Source organism: Cydia pomonella, chromosome 7 (genome assembly GCF_033807575.1).
Source record: "Cydia pomonella isolate Wapato2018A chromosome 7, ilCydPomo1, whole genome shotgun sequence".
NCBI lineage: Eukaryota > Metazoa > Arthropoda > Insecta > Lepidoptera > Tortricidae > Cydia > Cydia pomonella.
In genome coordinates this window covers 19335817-19357743 of record NC_084709.1, presented here as the reverse complement: position 1 = coordinate 19357743, position 21927 = coordinate 19335817, and the positions used below count along the sequence as shown (strand labels likewise).

At 37.3% G+C, this 21927-nt stretch overlaps 2 protein-coding genes across 2 annotated transcripts; both read right to left on the bottom strand.

The window, feature by feature from the left end:
* Positions 1 to 8349: 8349 nt before the first annotated feature.
* LOC133520092 (uncharacterized) lies at positions 8350 to 9557 on the bottom strand. Its single transcript, XM_061854394.1, has one exon. The coding sequence runs from the start codon at positions 9540 to 9542 to the stop codon at positions 8565 to 8567; it is 978 nt and encodes a 325-aa protein (XP_061710378.1). The 5' UTR covers positions 9543 to 9557; the 3' UTR covers positions 8350 to 8564.
* Positions 8825 to 14305, bottom strand: LOC133520091 (uncharacterized). Its single transcript, XM_061854393.1, has one exon. It carries the CDS (start codon positions 13799 to 13801, stop codon positions 9716 to 9718), a length of 4086 nt encoding a protein of 1361 aa, XP_061710377.1. The 5' UTR covers positions 13802 to 14305; the 3' UTR covers positions 8825 to 9715.
* Between the last annotated feature and the right edge of the window lie 7622 nt (positions 14306 to 21927).

Genomic DNA, 21927 nt, shown 5'->3' with positions numbered 1-21927 from the left:
AACAAACGTTCCATAACAGTATTCGCCTTAATAAGCTGTTTCTTCTCTACAAATAAATGAGACATCATTATACAACACTGTCGCTACTTTATAGTCTATAGGTTTTGGTATGTGCTAATAAGCAAGATAATTTTGTATTTTAATATTCAACAACTTCTTCCTGATTGGCATCTAAAATATTATGATTTATAGGTGAAGTACTTAATTGACCTATGACCTTTTTAGGGTTCCGTACCAAAAAGGTACAAAAGGAACCCTCATGATGCGACTCCGTCCGTCCGTCCGTCTATCATAACGCAAAATTAAATTAAATTAAAATTAAATGAACATTTATTTCAGAATTAAATTTCCATATTATATCGGTAACTTATTACCTAATATACTAAACCTATATGAATAACTATTTTATTTTATAATGTAGTACACTAGATTGACTATTATGGGCATGTAGGCTACTCCAGTACTTACTGCCAGAAAGCGCCATCTACCCTGTCCGCGACTGTGGCAAGGAGACTGTTGGCGCTGCCGCGCACGCGCCGCACCAGCGACGCCACCCGCTTGCGCATGATGGCGTGGAAGCCGTCGGTGCGCGCCTCCGCGAACATACCCCTAGAGCTGCAATAGCGCGGCAGCCCCAACAGCATCCTAAAAGCATTATTATATTGCACGCGCAGGGCGCTGTAAGTTTTTTGAGCTAAATATCTCGAGAATCACTTAAGCTATCGATTTGAAATTTGGAATAGTTATGAACAACGCTAACCCAGATACATTGAAAGTATTATTTTGTTATTTTATTTTTAATAACTACGTATTGGAAATGCCCAATATGAAGAGGGGGCAAAATTTCAAAGTCTAGTGACTAGGTCAAGTGGGGTAGCTATCATTTGAAGGAGCTCAAAGTGACCATTCCAAAACATTTTTTTATTATTTTTTAGTAGTGAAAAAAAATTGATTTAAGGGGGAAAATGTGAAAAAAATACCAATTGCCCCCCCCCTTATCTCCGAAGTTTACCGAAAAAAGTTAGGAAATCTTTACATAATATTGATATTAGGTACTATAAATTTTACAGGAAAAATATAATCAGACCTCTATCTTGGTAACTTTTTTTACTATCAAATAACATTTCCGAATATAGTTTGCATTTTAACCAACTATAAGTGTGTTAATTACACCTTTTTTCAAGTAAAAAATAATTTTTGAAATCGGTTCACATGCAAAACCAACAGCATACGTGCATTACATCGAGCAAATTATTTAGACAATTTGCCGATAGATGGCGCTGTACACAATCATTTTTAGTGTAGGTACTTCTGATCAAAAGTCTTTCGCCTTTATAGTTACACGAGATGATTCAAAGTTTGTACGGAACCCTCGGTGCGCGAGTAAAACGAACTCGCACTTGACCGGTTTATTTTAAAATTATCATGAATAATCTTTGAAGTAGTTGATATACCTAATAATCTTGTTGGCACTTGGCGCGGAGCGTAGGATCCAGGTTCTAGTTTTATTATCAATCGCAGTTTCTTAGCCCACCAATCTACAATCCAAGTTGCCTTATTGAGTTTACTGTGGTAAGTAAAAAAATCTATTTATTTCAAATAAAGTATCTACTTATTCCTATTTGACAAGTGTGTGCTTATGTGCGCGGTCACTAAACTCGTGTGTTGTTACCAAGGTATCATTATTATGATATAGTTAGTAAACTAAAATTAAATTATTAAGTTAGTGAGTTTTTATTTATTTAGTTGGTTTGCCAGTATATTTCCTAGTATGTTTAAAGTGCTAGGCCTTGTGTAAGATTGTCCCATAATATTTGATTATTTATCACCAGTAAGAACCTAATAATAAAATGAGACAGTAACTTTTAGGAGGCTGTGTAGTTCTTTTAGGATATGCAGGAATTATGGTATATAGATAGATAGATAGAATACTCTTTATTGGCACACCTCGGTAAAAAGATACAAGAAAATAAACAATTGATTAAATGTAGAGGCAGACAACAGGCGGTCTTATCGCTAAAAGCAATCTCTTCCAGACAACCTTTGGGTAGCGGAAATAGAGAAGTTAATCGAAAAAGTAGGTGTTTCTAAACCGTTATGAAGCCTACATTCACACACACAATTACAGTGAATACACATGCACATATAAGGAATACAAATCGACATACATAAACATGCAATATGACAGTAGCATGCCAGCCACAAAGTAAAAATAACTATGTACTATATAAACACTAAGGGAGAGGTAAATAATGTTCTTTGAGTGATTTTTTTAAACACAGCAAGAGATTGAGCGCGTCTAATGCCAACGGGTAAGGAGTTCCAGAGTCGGACAGCTCGAAAAGTAAATGAAGTGTTGTAAAAATTTGTAGAAGAAGATGGGACGGAGAGAAGCAGGCTGCGCGACAGCCTCACAGAATTTAGATAGTTAAAACGCTCCTTGAGATAGCGGGGAGTTGCTGAAAGGAAAAGAATAGAATATAGGAGAGACAGAATATGAAAGTTACGACGAAAATGAATAGGCAACCACTATATAGGTATATAATATAGGAAAGAGTGATTACAAGGGATAACGCTTGCATCTCAACCACAACACTTAACGACATCGACGCGGACAAAGTCGCGGGCGGAGACTCATAAAATTATACTTATTGCATAATTGTTTTACCACCGCATTCAGATTTAACTAACCGGGTATTACTCGTAAAATACCTGAACATTGGATTAGCGAATGCGGTTGAGCAACATAACGTGTGTGTAGACACAATACACTCGTTTGGGCTCTTTATAATCCTGTCATGCTAAAACCATCTCTATTATTAATGTCGTAGTAACATGGATGGTTTAAGATAGCAGATACGTATTGCAGTGGGCGCGGCGTTTGCAAAAGTTCTGTCAACTGATCAGTGATCATATCCTTTCAAGGGAAAACAGCCAAATTGCCGCACGCGATTTATGGTTGGCAACTTAACAGGATATTTAGTATTCACACGAATATCTGTCATTTTGCTGGGACATCAGTTATTCGCGACCACGATTAACCTGAGTCGAAATATCGGAAATAAAGTTAACAAAATAATTTCGTAATAGGCTCGATAAACATACTTATGTTTTAATATATGTTCTAAACATGAATGTTTTAAATATTATATAGGTACTCTTTACTGAACATTGACATATCTTAGCCTTACTACGAGTTTGACACTGACTTTATCGGCGTTACCACAGAGTCCACAGACGTTAGCGAATATGTGAGTGGTAAAATCTTGGTAAAGCTACTTATGTCTTTGCAATACAGCATGTGGGCGATTGTAAAGAGTAAGTAAATTTTATTGTCCACGTTTTCGCTTAAATTTATGTCGCTTCAGTATGATTGACAACTGTCACTATGAAAAGCGCCACTAGTCTAGCGGTAAGCTGACCGGCTTCTATCACTGTCACAAGTAGTAGTTCAAATTCCAGCTTGCACTAATATTTAGTGAATTTCTCAGGAATATTTAAGTGCTTGGAAAAATCGTAGGGAGTATAAGTACTACTACATAAAAATTCAGGGGTAGTCAGGTTATATCCGCACTAGGCTAACGTATAAGAATTTTAACACAAACTCTTTTTTATCTATTGGCCTTTGGGCCTACCGTGTAACCAAGTGTCTAAGAACATATAATAATGCAAATAAGGAACACAGTACGTCTTAACCGAAGACCTTTAACAAACCAGATGGTAACTACTTTCTCGTAGTACTTATTTCGTTATTCTGTACATAAGATTCGCAAACCACTTTAACCAATTCAAGAGTAGATCCACTAGACAAGCACTAACTTTAGTCTAAGTATATTTTCGAAAATCTTTAGCCTGTATGAGCCTGTTTAGCTATGTATGTGCTTTTATAGTAAAATATAAATTTTATATAAATATTATATGCATAATTTTACGTACAAAACCATTTTTGCCTACCTACATCTTCCTCGCGTTGTCCCGGCATTTGCCACGGCTCATGGGAGCCTGGGGTCCGCTTGACAACTAATCCCAAGATTTGGCGTAGGCACTAGTTTTTATGAAAGCGACTGCCATCAGACCTTCCAACCCAGAGGATAAACTAGGCGTTGTTGGGATTAGTCCGGTTTCCTCACGATGTTTTCCTTCACCGAAAAGCGACTGGTAAATATCAAATGATATTTCGTACATAAGTTCCGAAAAACTCATTGGTACGAGCCGGGGTTTGAACCCGCGACCTCCGGATTTTTGCCTACCTACATAATTTGATTAATGTTATAGACATTAAGAAAAGAGACTGACCAATTAGAAAATTATTTGTTTTTCTTATTAGTTGCAAGTCAAATCTATGACCTATGAGTTGAAGCTATGATATTAATATATTTTATAAGACAATTTGGTAGTACATGTATAATTTAACCACCACTAGGACCAGGGGCACTATTTACCAAAGGTACAATTTTAACGGAAGTATCTTTTTACTCTTTTGAGTTAATAAGATGTTGCCTTCTATTTGTTTTAAAAGATACAAAATTTCATGAAACAGGCACCAGAATATTTTCTGTCTTCCTCTATATAACTCGGTAGATTCGATGGAGTTATATAGAGGAAGACAGAGAACGCCTTCTTTTCTTAAATCGATCTCTCCCAGAAAACAAGCTAATGCTAACCCTTCTCGCGTTCTTTTTTTACATTTGCCGCCTCTTTCTCGATTACGAGGGTTGCTACTTATATATCCGGAAACAAGAAAACAAACAAACGTACACGGCTGAAAATGGTTTTATTGTTTTTCAGAGTATTCCCCTTGATGATCTATGCACTTTTGCATTCGTGTGAACCAAACAAACGTGTTGTTCGAATGCTTCGACAGCATCTTCAGCGGTCGAAAATCGTTGACCGCGTAATTTATTTTTTATATTGGGAAATAAATAAAAATCATTGGGTGCCAAGTCAGGGCTGTACGGCGGATGACCCGTTAATTCCACATTTTGACTTTCCAAAAATAGAGTTGTTTCGCGTGACGTATGACAGCTGGCATTGTCATGATGAAGAATGATTCTTCGTCGCTGGTCAGTTTTACGAATTTGTTCAAATACATCCGGTAAGCAAATGGTCGTGTACCAATCTGAATTAACCGTTTTACGGTTTTCTAGTGGCACTGTAGCTACATGGCCATTAATACCGAAGAAGCAGGCCACCATTTGTTTCAATGTACTTTTTGGACGAGTAACTTTCGTAGGGTTCAGCTCATTTTGAAACACCCATACCGTTGATTGTTGCTTCATTTCGGGATCGTATGCATAGACCCAGGATTCGTCACCTGTATAGATGTTATAAACGGCCTTTGAGTCACCACGGTTATATTTTTTTAACATTTTATTGCACCATTCGACGCGAGCATCTTTTTGCTCCTTAGTTAAGTTTTGCGGTATCCAACGCGAACAAATTTTTTTTACAGCTAAATGATCATGTAATATGCTATTAATGCTAGTCATAGAAATACCCAGAGTCACCTCTATCTCGCGGTACGTAACATGTCGGTCGTCCATTATAAGTTTTCGCACAGCCTCAATATTTTGTGGTACAACGACCGATTTCGGGCGACCTGCCTTAACTTCGTCCGTAAGCATACTACGTCCACGATTGAACTCACTAAACCAGTGATACACAGTAGTTTTAGATGAAGCTTCATCACCAAAAGTTGAAGTTAGTTGATCTATGCACTGTTGTTGCGTTAAACCACGCCGAAAATCATAATAAATCATAGCACGAATATTTTCACGAGTGAGTTCCATTCTTGCAGCGAGATGACATTTAAAACCCGTCAAAAACAAAACACTAGCGTTAATAAGAAAGAAAAAATATACCGGCCAGTACTTAAAAAAGTTCAAATTTTACCATGGAGGTCAAATAATATACTATTTAAGAAGATTGTAATCCCGGTTTCCGGATATATAAATAGCAGCCCTCGTATTATCGATGTGGATTACTTCACACAATGGCGACAATAATCTAATATCTTTCTATCTTTAGTCTTTATAATTTTAATTATCTTTGTTTTAATAAACATATTTCGATATCCAAGGATATGTTTGGCATATCAAGATGAGCAGTACAAGATAATCTGCAGATTTACAATCGTCATGCCATGCCGGTCATGATCACGACCACAATACTGAATACGCCTTTTAACCGTAAGTGATATTGGAAAATCAATTTGAATTTGGAATGTATTGCATGATAATACGGTTAATAATGGAATAAGTTTTCGAATGTCTCTTAGAATTGTTGCCTGGCGGAAGGGAATATATTATGGAGTGTGCACTTAAGCACTAATTAGTAGAATAAACTGCGCTATTTACTTAGGTAACACCTTTGCTGGTTATTATAGATCATGGAACGTGTTATGACAATAATATTCTCATTATTTACGCCAATAACTAATGAGAAGTTTTGCATTTATGCAGTTTCAAAGATATATAGGTATCTATACAAGGTGTAAAAAAATAGTGGGGATCCGTTAAAGGGTATATTCGGTATCGTGTTCTGATTAGGGAAATATAGAAAAAAGAAAATTTAACGCGATAAAAAATTGTTCTCCGTGCGGCAGGTCCTCCATCTCGGCCAACTCTCCCTCCATACAAAAGCCAAAAAAAATTCGAGGCATTTTTTTTCTACTTTTTCCCAGCCAGAAAACAATACCGAATATGCACTTAAGTACTCGTAAACAGATCCCCACTATTTGTGTTACATGTGTAGGTCAAGAGGCCTATGCTCAGCAGTGGGCGATAAAGGGCTGATGTGAGGATGATGATGATAGGTAGCTATTTATTTTTATGCACACAAATATTATAATTCCTCTATGATGCGTTCAAAAACCGCAAATTACGGCCAGCATAAAAATAAACTGTTTTGTCACAACAAATTTCTAATCTGTGAAAAATAATCATTGCATAACATCACATCATAGAGAGCTTATAATGTGTGTAGATAAACAAGTGTATGTAACTGTACATAATTAGGTATTATGTAGCAGTCAATGCATAAACTACTATTATACTATTAACATTTGTAATGTATTCTGTTAAAATAAGAACCGCACCATTTCGATACTTTTCTGAGATTCCCACGTTACAGGCTGAGCCTAGTGTGGGGATCAATGTACATACTGCTGCTCTTGTAATGCCAAATTCTTGAAATAAATACATTATTCTTATTTTCAAGCCCATTTTCACAGGGTTGCATTTCCATGCTTTCTCTACATGTTTAAATCTCAAGGTCTTACCTGAAATAGTTCAAGTTGTGCACCGTAGTATCTGTCAGTATCCCTTTAACGTGAGATATGACCAGCATTTCTATCGACTGGCTTTGCCACGCAATAGTTAAGTGTGGGTCGGTAGACTCGGTAGGTTTACTCAGTTGAGAATTTCAACTCCTCCTCATTGCATTGGTTTCTTCATTATTGAGAGTCGTGGCCACTTCTATTAGGGAACAGTTTCTCTTGAATAATCTACCGCGATCTCTTTCTGTCTATCACCGATTGTAGGGCATCGTGGAATGTTGTATTAAGAGCTTAGTGAATTTGGTCTGTCTATGGCATTGTATCGGGCTCCTGCGTCTCTCCCGATCTCCTTTGATTTTACTTGTAAAATCAACTTATTCGAAAAGTTACATAGATAATTACATAAAGTTGTTGAAATAAATATTATAGGCCAATGTTTTGCACAAATTGACTGAGCCCCACAATATGTTCAAGAAGGCTTGTGTTGTGGGTACTCCGGCAATGATATACAAATACTTAAATTCAATAAAAAAATCCAAGACTCAAACATCAATGCTCATCACACAATAAATGCCCTTACCGGTGCGGCGGTTTGGTGCTTATCGCTAGTTTGGACAACGATATAACCGCCACGCCACCGGATGAAACCACTTTACTTTTCCAAGGATATAGTACCTATAAGTAATTATATTTTATATAGGATTCATTGAATATTATGTACTTACCTTCTACAATTTGCCACTTGACTACTACAATTTACAATTTGAAACTTTGGCATGGCTTTTATTACCTCAGCGAAGCCGTAAGTTTTTTATGTTAGGTAGGTATTATCCGTGATACAGGTTTATTGTTTGCGGAGGTTTATTTGTACTATTATAACAAAAGCTTATTATAGTAACAAAATATTAAATGTGTTAAAACATTTTTATGGAGTTATCTTGATAGTGGTGTACAAAATTCTCAATAATCAAGCTCAATATTACCTACCTAGTTCTACAGTATTGACCTTTCCTTCTGTGAACGCCGGTACTTGAATGCTGGGATGATTTGGCGAAGAAATGAGTGCTAATACCTTTTCAATAAAAAATTGGTTTAATAACCAGAAAACTACAAGGTGTAAAAAAATTATAGGTTAAATAGCACGTATTCCATTTGGTGGCTTGAGGACGAGTGAAGGACGCGACGCTGTCGGTAAAGCCGTAGGCTCGCGTCGATCGGGCAGGTTTCTTGGCGTATGCGTGTGTGAGTGGTGCATCATATATAGTTTTGCACAAACACATGCTAGGCGTTAACATGTTGCGGCCTCAGGAACGAAGTTCGTGTCTATGACTGGTAGCGGGCACAGTCGGTTGAAGGCTCGTCGAAGAGTCCCCGAGGTGGTGTGTACGTCGGCGACGCGGGTCACGCCGTCGGAGCCGGGGTAGAGGCGCGTCACGCGCCCCAGCAGCCATCGGTTGGGAGGCAGCCGGTCATCTTTCACCAGCACCATCTCTCCTAATTGGAGTTGCTGGCCTTGCTTGCGCCATTTCTGTCTTTTCTGGAGCTCTGTAATATATTCTATATAATATCGGGACCAGAAATGGGCTTTTAATTGTTGAATCCTCATATATCGTGAGAGAGTAGGTATCGCCGCAGGGTCAGAGCTCTGAGGAGAAGGCAACATCGTTAGCGTTCGTCCGATTAAGAAGTGAGCGGGGGTGAGTGCTGTAAGGTCTGAAGGGTCGGATGATAATGGGGTGAGAGGCCTAGAATTAAGGGTAGCCTCGATGGAAGTGAGAACTGAATTTAAATCTTCATATGTTAAGTGGGCTAAACCTAAGACCCTTTTTAGGTGGTATTTTACAGATTTTACGGAACCCTCGGCCAATCCATTAAAGTGTGGACTATATGCTGGTGAAAATTTAAAGTTTATGAACAACTCAGATGCTTTTGAGCTGATGTAGTTACTGTTTGATTTTAAGAAATTAGACAACTCATTACATGCGCCTGTGAAGCAAGTCCCACTGTCTGAGAAAATATTTTGAGGCTTTCCTCTGCGGGCGATGAATCGATCTAGTGCTGAGAGGAAAGTGTTACTACTTAAATCGGTTACAAGTTCTATGTGAACTGCTTTTACGGCCAGACAAACAAATATGCAGAGGTACGACTTTATCAGTCTACTGCCTCGACCTCTTCGGTTCAGTATCATGATTGGTCCGGCGTAGTCACACGCGGTATTAGCAAAAACATAGTCAGTATGTAGCCGTGGTGAAGGAAGATTGCCCATTATGGGTTGAATGCTCTTGCCTGCATAACGACGACATCTAATGCAGTTTTCAACAATTTTTCTCGCCAGGTTACGACCATTGATAAACCAGAATTTGTGACGCAATATTGCAAGTAATAGTTGCGGAGGTGCATGTAAAAACATAGTATGATAGTGTCTAAATATTAAAGTGGCTAAATGATGCTTTGAATCAAGCAAATTGGGTGTTTAGTGTCATAATCATAAAATGAGTTACAGAGCCTGCCACCTACTCGTAACAGTTTATCATTTGTGTTATAAAATGGATTCAATTGTAGCAATTTATTATTGGCAGACAATTGCCTTTTGTTTTTTAATAAGTCATATTCTGAGATAAAACTTTCAAGCTGAACGAATCTGCACATTGAATTCAAGGACAAGTTTAGTTCATAAATTTTTATGTAACCAGTGTGCTTGTTTTGCGGGTTACGACAGTTGTGAATAAACCGATGAACGTATGCGATTATACGTTGAAGCTTACTGAAATTAGAAAACCGCTTCATAAACTCAGCAAAATCTGATGTGTGATCAGTATGGCTTGCATTTAAGTTGCATATGACCTTGAACTCTGGTAAATCAGTATCTTGTAAATGTAATGGCTGTTTAGGCCAAGAGTGTTCGTCTTGAAGTAAATAGGGCGGACCTGACCACCATAAGCTGCAATTTTCTAATTGTTTGGCGTCTGCGCCGCGAGAACCTATATCGGCAGGGTTGCATTTTGTAGGCACATAGCGCCAACTGTTTGGATCAGTTGAGTCGCATATCTCACTGACTCGGTTAAACACAAATGGTTTTAGCTGATGAGCTCTAGGTGAACGAATCCATCCGAGAACTATAGTAGAGTCGCACCAATAGGTGCAAGTGGTTATTTTAATTCTGAGTGCTGATTTCACTTTATTTGCTAGCCGTACAGCCAAGAGCGCACCGGCCAATTCGAGTTTCGGTACAGTCAGCACAGGTTTCAAAGGCGAAATTTTACTTTTTGCTGCCACTAAATGGACAGATACATTATTATTGTCAACGCTACGTAAATAAACGCAGGCGGCGTAAGCTTGTGTAGATGCATCACTGTATGTATGAAGTTCTACTGATAAAGGACAGTCGATCAAGACACATCGAGGGATACGAATATTGTTTATGGTACGTAATGACGATACGAATTTAGACCACATGTTTGATATTTCTGACGGCACAGGCTCGTCCCACGAAATCTTTGCGGCCCATAACGTCTGAAGAATTGTTTTTGCTAAAAGTACACATGGGTTAACAAGACCTAATGGATCAAAAATTTGTGACATCATTGAAAGTATTGTACGTTTGGTTACGTAGTTATTCTCGCCAAGATTAACTGAAAATAATAAGCTGTCATCTTTAGAAGACCAGAGTAAGCCTAATGTTTTTGAATATTCATTGTCACATAAATTAAGTAATTCGTCACCATTACTTTGGCCGATGATTTCGGTCACAATGTGAGCACTGTTTGAATTGAATTTACGTAGATAAAATTGACCACTTTCTAATTGAGTTATTACACCCTTGCAAATACTAATGAGATCCGATTCAGAGGATGCCCCAGTGATTAAATCGTCAACATAGAAGTCATGTTGTATGACTTCTGAGACCTTCTTATCGGGACATTCAATACCTAACTGTGTCAAGCACCTTGTCGCGAGAAAAGGAGCCGACGCAGTACCATAGGTAACTGTATGTAGTTTATATTGTTGTAATTGCTCATAGGGCTCAAAACGCCATAAAATTTGTTGAAGCGATTGTTGGGATTGTGTAACATTGATCATTCGATACATTTTTTCAACATCCGCGGTAACAATGAACTTATGCTGGCGCATTCTTATAAGTATGCTTATAAGGTCGTCTTGAACTGTCGGACCGACCAATTGAATTTGATTGAAGGATACGCCGGATGTCGTTGCCATAGATCCGTCGAAGACGACCCTCAATTTCGTAGATAAACTAGACTCGCGCAAAATCCCATGGTGGGCAAATAAGTACGAATGAGTATCATTTTCGGGGTTTTCATTTAATGACATGTGTTTTAATGCAATATATTCTTTAATGAATTTACAATATTGCTCTTTAAAATGTGGTTCACGTTTGAATCGACGCTCCAACGAGATGAACCTGGACAGAGCTCGTTCATAAGAGTCGCCAAGTTTATCTGGCGTCTCCTTTAATGGGATCGTCACTTCGAAACGACCGTCAGGAAGCCGAGTGGTATTATCTATAAAACTCTGTTCACATTCCTGCTCATCTTTGGAAATTTGTTTACGCGTTGCAACTGATTCTAATTCAAAGAATTGAGAAATTTGATCATTTAACTGTTTATCAGAATGTTGTAAGTGTAAATTAATGTTATGGTTGCAATGGACTGTATTAAATTTTGATGGTAACCTTTGTTCTGATGAAACTGTAACTAAGAAACCCAATTTGGTTTCCCATAAAGTTGGTTTATTTTTACCTAATGGAATTTTATGAGTACCAAGTACTGACCAAAATATTCCTGATCCAAGTAGCATGTCTACTGGAGCAGGTACATCAAATGTGGGATCTGCCAACCTAATGTGTGGCGGTATGTTTAACGTTGTACGGTCAATTCGAGACACTGGCAACGGTTGAGTTATACGTGATGCTACTAAACAGGGCACCTTTTCATGATAGTCATTGAGTAATGACGATATAAGTACGTCGCAACTTTTTGACAAATGTGATGTTTGATAATTTAATCCGTCGACTATTGTCGGAGCTGAAGAAGTAGGTAAGTTTAATTTTGCGCATAAACTTTCAGTAACGTAACTCGCGGTTGAACCATTATCGAGTAACGCTCGTATTGTTTGTTTTTTACCACTGTGGTCTGTCACTTGAATTAAGACCGTTGACAGTAGCATGCTCTTATTATTTACGGCTGACATAGAAATTTCTTGAACTGGACTAGAAAATTGTTCATCGTCGTCAGGCTGCGGCAAAGAATGCAGCGCGACGTCATTTGACGAAGGCGAAGGCGCAGGAGTTGTATGTTCATGCAACAGACTATTGCGCTGTAATCCACATGTGCGACACGAATTCAGCCTACACGTTTTTTCATTGTGGCCCACGCGTAAACAGTTTAAGCAAACCTTGAGTGCCTTAGCTTTATCAACGCGAGCTTGTAATTTTAATGTTTTAAACTTAGGACATAGATACAGTGCGTGGTCTTGATTGCAAAACGGACAAGCATACTTGCGAGAAGTAGTGGGGGAATAGGTATTAGCTGTCAACGCCTTCTGTCGACTGTGCGTAGTGTCGCTAGACCGACGTTTTATATTAGAGATTTCAGTTGATTCTAGTAAGTCAGCCCGATCTTTAAGGAAATCGTTAAACATTTGAAGTGTAGGGAGCTCCTTTAATTTATTCCTATACGATTCCCATTTATGATGTGTAGTTGTATCTAATTTGCTTGATATTATTTGAATTATGAGAACATCCCAATGCTCAGTAGGGAGATCAAGTGATTTGAGTGCTCTTAAGTTTTTATTTATCGTGTCAATAAGGTTTCTTATTGATCTAGACAATTCTTTTGACAATTGTTCTATGTTAAAAATTGCCTGAACATGATTGTTCACTAAAGATCTTTTATTATTATAACGATCGCAAAGTAGTTCCCAAGCTGATGTATAATTATCGCTGGAAAAATCTAAAGATTGAATCACTACCGCGGCACTACCCTTTAGCGCGGCGCGCAAGTAATGAAATTTATTAATGTTTGGAATTGAATCATTTGAATGTATGAGACTACTAAATGTGTCACGGAACTCCAACCAGTCATGATACTGGCCCGAGAAGCTAGGCATATCTATAGTAGGAAGTTTAAGTTTTGTCCCACCTCCAATCGCAGTAACACAAGAACCTGTCTCCGAGCCGTGGCCGCCCGCAGAGGCGCCCGGCGCCGGCGCGGCCGCCGCCAGCAGCTCGCGCGCGCGCGCGACGAGCCCGAAGTACTTGCTCTCGAAAGCCTCGCGTTCTTTATACTGCTCATCTGGAATTTCCAATTCGTTCTCTATATCACACTGAACGGAGTCAAATTCTGAATATATTTCTTCAATTTTTGATAAACGGTGATTTAATTCAGAAATTTGCAATCTACTCAAGCGATCACAACTTTCGACAGTTGTTAGATGGCTTTCAAACAGCGTAAGCTTAGCTTTGAATGAGGCACGCCTTTTAATTAAAGGTTTAATATCAACCATTTTAAAAATTATAAATTAAAGGCAAAATAATGAGTTAATTAATTGAGTATATGTGTCAGTGTAAGTTGGCACTGACAGCTTGTTTATAGCTAAAATGTAATTTATACGAACCAATGCGATGAAATGAGTTGCTAGAAAAACAACAGTTGCAATGCAATTAAGTTCAAAAATAAAGATTTGAAACGATTACTTAAATTAATACAAAAGCAGCGGAGTGAGGGTGCGCGTAAAAACTGCAAAAAGTCAAGCGGTGCAAGCGCGTAGCAACAGCTCGCAGCGAGCGCGCGGTGTCCGAGCCAGCCAGGCGCCAGCCCAACAGCGCGGATATCGGAATGCACTAGAACACGTGAAATATCACTATTTAAGTACGTTGTTATATACAGTTCACACTCACAACGAAGCGATGCCAAAAAACTAGAACACTCTGAAATGCAATTTATTAGAATTATGTTAATTATTAACGAACAAAAGGTATTCCAACCTTTGTTTAACAATGAGGAAAATATGAGCAATAATGCACGAAGCGTAAATGAAGTGATTGCAAAGATAACAGAATTAACCTGTTTATGATGAAAATGCGAATAGGAAATATTGTTGCTAAGTGCAATTAGAAATAACTCGTTAACAGAATAACGGATCGTTAACGTATTTAAGTATGTATAAGTATGAATAATTTGCAAAATAAAGGATTTGCGAATAACGTGCAATACGTTTGTGACGGCAACACAAAATGAAGGATTTGTGAGCGTTAATGAGAAATATCCGTTAACGTTATTAACCTTAACGTTACTAAAAGGTATATGAATATGATATGTCTTGCAAAATGAAGGATTTGCAAGAAACGTGTAATACGAATGTAACGACAACACAAAATAATGGATTTGTGAGCGTTATTAAGAAATATCCGTTAACGTTATTAACCTTAACGTTACTAAAAGGTATATGAATGTGAGAAGACTTGCAAAATGAAGGATTTGCAAGTATAACGTGAAATACGTTTTTAACGATACCACAAAATAACGGATTCGTGGACGTTAATTGCAGAATAAGGGTTACGGGACAAATATGTAATTTAATTGGGAAGTAAATACACAAATAAAGGATTGTGTTTGAAATTAATGATTTCGGAACGAACAAACGGAACGAACTTACGGTTTGCCAGTCTCACTTAGAACTTAACTTATAAATGATATTTCCCTGTGTCGATCTACTTGTCTCCCAACTCTCACTCTCAGATTTCTTCTCCCAATCGTATTTGTCCTCGTAGAAATTATCTTCAAGCCACGTAGAAGTCGTAGATGTGTATAAAATCGGATGACTCGTCCTATTTCCAATGAATCCGATGTTTGAAATGATTGAAAACTTCCACGTAGTAACAGCCAAAATCACGTCAGCGAAGTATTTCCTTTGTTCTTTGTTCGTCGCTGGTAAAATATCCGGGGTCGTAGGTCCAAAAATGTGAACGCCGGTACTTGAATGCTGGGATGATTTGGCGAAGAAATGAGTGCTAATACCTTTTCAATAAAAAATTGGTTTAATAACCAGAAAACTACAAGGTGTAAAAAAATTATAGGTTAAATAGCACGTATTCCATTTGGTGGCTTGAGGACGAGTGAAGGACGCGACGCTGTCGGTAAAGCCGTAGGCTCGCGTCGATCGGGCAGGTTTCTTGGCGTATGCGTGTGTGAGTGGTGCATCATATATAGTTTTGCACAAACACATGCTAGGCGTTAACACCTTCATAAGCAATAAATATTATTCGAGACAATTATTCATTTGTTTAAGTATAGGTATCTTATTAGTTTAATAAATGTTATATTTTACACATGAATGTATTTTTTAAATGTTTAGTTAAATGATAAACTAACTAATGTAGTAGTACTTATTAGTCTTCAATATATACTCGTAGTTAGTGCATTATCATACGCTTGTCATTTATCTTAGCCACTTTAACAGTTCGCCTAATGTAAGTAGATTAAATAAGTAATGCTCAAGCTGACTTAATTATTTTATTCTATAAAAACTTAAATTCCATATCCCCATAATATTTCATGTTCACGAATAAGTCAAAACATTTACTCAAATAAAATGCTCTAGTAGGAATTTAGGTTTTGGTAAAGTGACTCATTAAGTAATCGACGCAAATGAGATATAGTATAGATATAGAAAAAGGAACAAAAATTTGTTCTTAAGACGACGCATTGTACATTTTGGCGTCAGGTACTTATCTTGAATTATCTCAGCAATTACAAAAATCATGAACGTATTGTTTATTTGGTGAACAGGGTTATTCATGGCATCGACTTCATTTCGGTAGTTGCTGTTCCATGATTGGTTAACTTTTATAGCTGAGAAAATCGTATTAAAGATGCCTCTTTCTTACAAATATTGTACAGGCAAATGGGACCAAGCTTCTAAATGTTCTATGTAGATTAGTCTAAACACACACTGTAATGCTGATTAGTTGTGATTTTTCGAAGAACCCGTTTTGCCCCATCCGACTTTATAAAATAAACTAGCGCATATGCAAATTCACTACGCGCGAAGTATCGGGATGAGCGCTCGTTTCGGGAAGCATGCAAGCAAGCCCCGCTTTTTTAGATTTTATTGTTTAACGATGCGTCACCTTAAGATTGATGTATGGGCAAGCTACCTACGCATATCGAGTCCCAAAGTGCACTTGACTTGGGTGTGTTAGGTATGTATGTTAAAGATGTCATCATTGCCATACTCCAAGAACTAATAGCTTTTGAACTGTACTTTAATAGCGTCCTGTTAATGGTATAATTGTAATGTTTACAACAGATACTCGATAAATAACGTTTTCTACGAGATAATAGCAAACTTTGATGATAAGTACCATTTTAGTTAGGTACTTAGGTAAATATCAGGCTGAAAACGCGTGCCGTCTGATGAGAAATTACTGTTAATCGCTTTTTAGTTTAAGGCGTTATAAGGTTTAAAAAGTCCAGAGGCGACGGATAGCCACTCTTTTTTTTGAAAAAAGGTATATTAATTAACTAAAGCGGCTGGCAGCCGGAAATATCCCGGAAATTTTCATTTGGGATGGTCATTAAGTTTTTCCTGAAATGTATAAATATGTAGGTAATTAAGTAAGAGGGGGCGTAAAGCGAAGGAATTATATGTGGCGACGCGCCGAAATTTCCGACGTAAAATGTGGCCATCGTCAGGGTTTTAAAGTTTTACCTCAATAACTCTGAGATAATACTTCTGTTCGAAAATTTTGGTTCATCGCGTCCCTCGGCTATTTCACTAGCTATCCTTTTACTTACATCAATGGCTATAAATAATACTGCTGTAGTATGCAATATGCAATTTGGGATAGGGGTGTGCGATTTACAATTGAATTTAAATTGAACCATAGTTGTAGTATTGCGGGTGTAGCATTGTAGGATTTTCATCGCCTATTACTTACCTACTTGTTAGAACGTGACAGGCATGGTGATAGGCGATAAAAATGCGACAATGATACAACCGCTCGACTGTTAAAGTTGGGTGGATTTGCGGTACTTAGTACTCATTTATGAATATGTTCGTATGTAGAAACTATGACGAGTTTGTAGTGTGTGTAGGTGCAACATTATAGTATTAGCTTACATATGTTAATGACTATTACTTTGTTTCACAAGAGATAATCTGCTGCTTGATGAGCATCTTCAACCAAGGGCTTTATTAAAAAGTTTTTACGAATCAAAGTTTTTGCCGCAGAGATTATTTATTCGTTGGCGTTTCAATGTCAGATGGGACTAATGTGCATAAGTAAATTTCCACTTAGAAAAGTGATTGCTGTAATGTCAAGGCGAATGTATTAGTTTACGATTGTATGTATTATAGTTGGCGAGGCTCCCTTCGTATTGTGACTTTAAGTAAAATGTTGATGTATTCAATTATATCTATGTCAGAGGTTGCTAAAATGTACGCTGCGACGCCCCGGGGCGTTTTTTTAGTATAAAGGGGGCACAAAAATGATGTGGGGAATAATTATTGGAAACCCATGCTATTTGCTTTAATTTTTGTGGAACCCCTTTACGAAATTGTACCTTCCCGTTCCCGTACATAAAGTTGTATGTACACATAATTTTCGGTAATTTTTTCTTGCAGTTATTTAAGTACACCCGCCGTTCTAAATCTGACAAGAAATTCGGATTGTGTTTGAGCTCTCTAGTACATTTTCTTGTGTCTGTTAATTGGCCCTTGCTGATTTGTTTATATGAGTCTGTTAATTTTGTTTATGCTCAAGGTAAACAAACCACAATTACCGCCAATCACAGTAACCTTTTCTTCTGCGGTATTACGTATTATATAGGTATTAGCGGAGGCTAGTAAATATAGAAGACTCGCAACGTCCATACAACGATGACGGGTGCCTCATCGTTGTTGTAGGCGGCATAAGTTACTATTTTAGCATTTAATATTGTGCTTATGGAAACTTTCACCAGTTATTTATAATTTTAATACGTATAATTGGACTTCATAGACCACCGTCACGGACACAAAAATACAACAAAAACGTAAAAATAACCTTTCAAAGCGCCATTTTGATTTGGGAGGGCTCAAAAAGTTCAATGTAGATAGTGCTCTTAAAAATCTGCCCAAAATGGCATTAATAAACTCTTCCATTTTTGTGCCAGAGATAACGGCCAATTCCAAGTCCAATTTTACATTTCAAACCTCTAGAATCTAGTGATGGTCCTTATGATAGTTCCTTTAAGTGTCTTTTAGTTGGGCTTAATTTAAAAAAAAAAACCTGTTATATGTTGGTAAAATAAACGTGTATGCTAAATCTCCAAAATATGTCTACGAACATTTTATTCCATTTAAGAATGAACTGTTATAAGTACCATCATTAGATACGCGAAGAATGGTGTTGGTGGCAGTATTAATTCGCATAAAGCTAAATTGACGAGGCACGAGGGGCTGTATAGGTTGAATATGTTACTACTCTCTGGTATTCGCTTTATGAGCGAATCACGTGGTTATCTTTGTTTTGTTATATCTGGTTAAGTACTAAACAATAGGACATAACACGACACAGGGCAATAACAATAGACAGAGCAATATTACTATAATTATTATGACCACATCACTACCTATGAAATCAAAGCGAGTTGTTTTGGGTACATTATTCAATTTTATATTAAAAACATACGTATCTATTTCAGATAACCAAAGAATCATACATGTCATATAATTTAATTATTCTTATCGTGTGCCTCCATAAGAATAATTAAATTATATACCTACCTAACTTTCATAATGAAGTTTTTGATAAAGATCTAGAAGAGTATTATGAATTATGAAACTGATTTAATCCTTAGTGTTATTTGCAATTACCATTAATAAAATAATAAAACGCTTCATTTGCATTTTATTTTATGTTGTTATAACCGTTTAATAGGTACAATTAATAGGCATTTGATATTCAAACAAGTATTTCGCAGATACACGAAAAAGATAACTTTGACCTTTGCGACTGTTGCAAATAATGTACGTAACCATCCCGTTTAGAACAATTAGCTGTACAGTCGGGGCTGATTTGAATAATGTATATTAGGGTGGGTCACTCATGTATGGATTTCTTTGTCCATTGAATCATTTTTTAATCAATTACATATATCTAAGGACGGCCTTACGGGCACTAATAATGGTGCTAGTTCAGTGGTGCGAACTCATCAACCAACCGCGTTGTGGCGTTAGACTGCACGGTTGGCTTGAATTCGTGTGCATGACACCGCTGTACTGGCCCCATTCTTATTGCCCGTAAGGCCCGTCCGTCCTTAGATATCTGTCAATGTTTTTAATAGTAATATTATGTTGTATTAAGTTCAAACGAATAATATTTTGTTAAGGTCTTCTTCTTCTTTATTTGCCATGCCCTAACGGACGTTGGCGACCACCTTTGCCATCTCTCTTCTGCTCTTGGCCATTCTTGCCAGTATGGCTACGTTATTCACGTTCGTCCATTTCTTAATATTGTCAAGCCAGATGAACCTCCTTCTTCCCCTTCCCCTCTTGCCATCAATTTTTCATAAAAAAAATTTTTTAAGGTAAATTAAGTTATATCTTTAGCACGCGCATGTGGTTCAAAATTTTCGCATTTTCATAGAAAACACGTTTTTAACTTATTTTTAAAATTTTCCATTTCCAAAATACCACAGGAAACTTTCTCTTTGTTTATTTTCTGATATTTCCGCCAACTTTTCCAACTTTTTGGAAACTCTCTGCTACTTAAACTTTATGATCGTTTAAGTTACAGATGTTTAAGTAGCGGAACGTTCTTCACTTGTGCGGGAATGAGCACTTTCCGTGCTTATGTCAAAAATTTCAAGGGCCATATTTACTGTCAAACGCTGTACGATACACATGCGAATAGGTAATTTGCAACTCGGGTCGATTTAAAACAAGATTTATCGCTACTCGTTGCGAATTTCGAAAACGAGTGGCGATAAACAAACACGACCGAATGGAGTGTTTTAAATCGAGACGAGTACAGCACCATATGTGCTGTAAAATAATTAACATTTTACATGTGTACATTAATAATAAATTAATATTAAATCATTTATTATGGATAACAAGAACGGACATAGTATAAAAAGTATTCATTTTAGTAATAGTGTAAAGTGTAAGTTAATCATTAATTTTTAATTACATTATGTAATTAGTAATTTGCAATACAATTACTAATTACATAATATAATTCAAAATCAATGATTAACTTACACTATTACTGAAATTAACACTTTTTTATACTATGTCGGTGGCAAACAAGAATACGGCCCGCCTGATGGTAAGCAGTCTCCGTAGCCTATGTACGCCGGGAACTCCATAGGAGTTACATGCGCGTTGCCGACGCTAACACTCCGCATCCTCGAGCAGTCTGGCAACCTTAACCTTACTCACCGAACTGGAACTATTGAAACTAAGTGTACTATTTCGACAATTTTAATTTTTGTGAACACAGAACTCCTAGTACAATATAGGTGTAGAACGGACGTTCGACAAGCCAGTTTTTAATCGATGTTTAAAGCTATAACAAACGCAGTATAATTAAATTTAATATTTAGGTGTTCGTTTTTATCAACAATTTGATACTGTATTTAGCAATAGATTTTTTAATACCAACCAAAGCTTTGCGCGGACGACCAAATGTAAATATTGACGAGTCTTCTTATTGAGACTTAGTACGTACTTAAGTATTAGTTCCTTGTTGTATATATTTGGTCTAGCATATTTTTTCTAATTAATATAAAAAAACTTAAATGTTACAGCAGACGTAATAGAGATCTTCTCATACATAGATATCGTGGACGTATAAAGATTTAAGCTTGCATAATGGGGACGGGAACTTTTGGAGATAACAAATATATTGCCTTTTCATTAAATCGAGGCTACATATTTTTTGTGCGTACACCCATTTTACATCTTAAAGATAGAAGATACGCTAGTTTGCCTTGGTAGACATCGGTCACGCAGCAGGGAATTAGATGCGCCCTAATGCCCGGGTCAGCAGCCAGTTTAGAACGACCGGTTTCTCAGTATAGCAATTCACAAAGTTTTAGGACCAAAACTGTAGTGTCTAGGTAATTTCGATATGTCATTTAAATAAAATTCGTACCTTCTTTGTACACAACTAAATAGACGAGACTTCAAGTCTGTAGTAAACTGTTTTTGTTTAGTTAGGTTAATCATAAGAGATTAATCATAAAATAGCTTATTATAACCTTGTAGCCTGAGTGCGTGAGAAACTTTTTTTCCAGAGTGACACGAACCCGTCGCCAAAAACCCGCTCCCATTCAATCGAAGGTACTCTCTCAGTTTAAAACAACTAAGTTCAGAATATTGTTTTAAAATTACAGCGTATTTATGTATGGCGGCGCGGCGGCTAGGTTCGGGATTAACAAAAATTATATATAGATACGAGTGTTTCGAGCAAGCAAGTGTGGTGCTTCTTCTCTCATGGTTACTCTAAACTATTACTACTATTTAAATCGAGGTACCTGCAGGTACTCTGACCTAACCAGTTCTTTACGATGCGTCCTCTTTGACGGCCTCAACCCAAGTGAACGGAGCCTGTCCAATATTTTCCGTGTACCCACCCACTT

What these genes read in the sequence shown, in the direction of transcription:
- LOC133520091 (XM_061854393.1), bottom strand. Translation starts at nt 13,801, where the DNA reads ATGGTTGATATTAAACCTTTAATTAAAAGGCGTGCCTCATTCAAAGCT.
- LOC133520092 (XM_061854394.1), bottom strand. Translation starts at nt 9,542, where the DNA reads ATGGGCAATCTTCCTTCACCACGGCTACATACTGACTATGTTTTTGCT.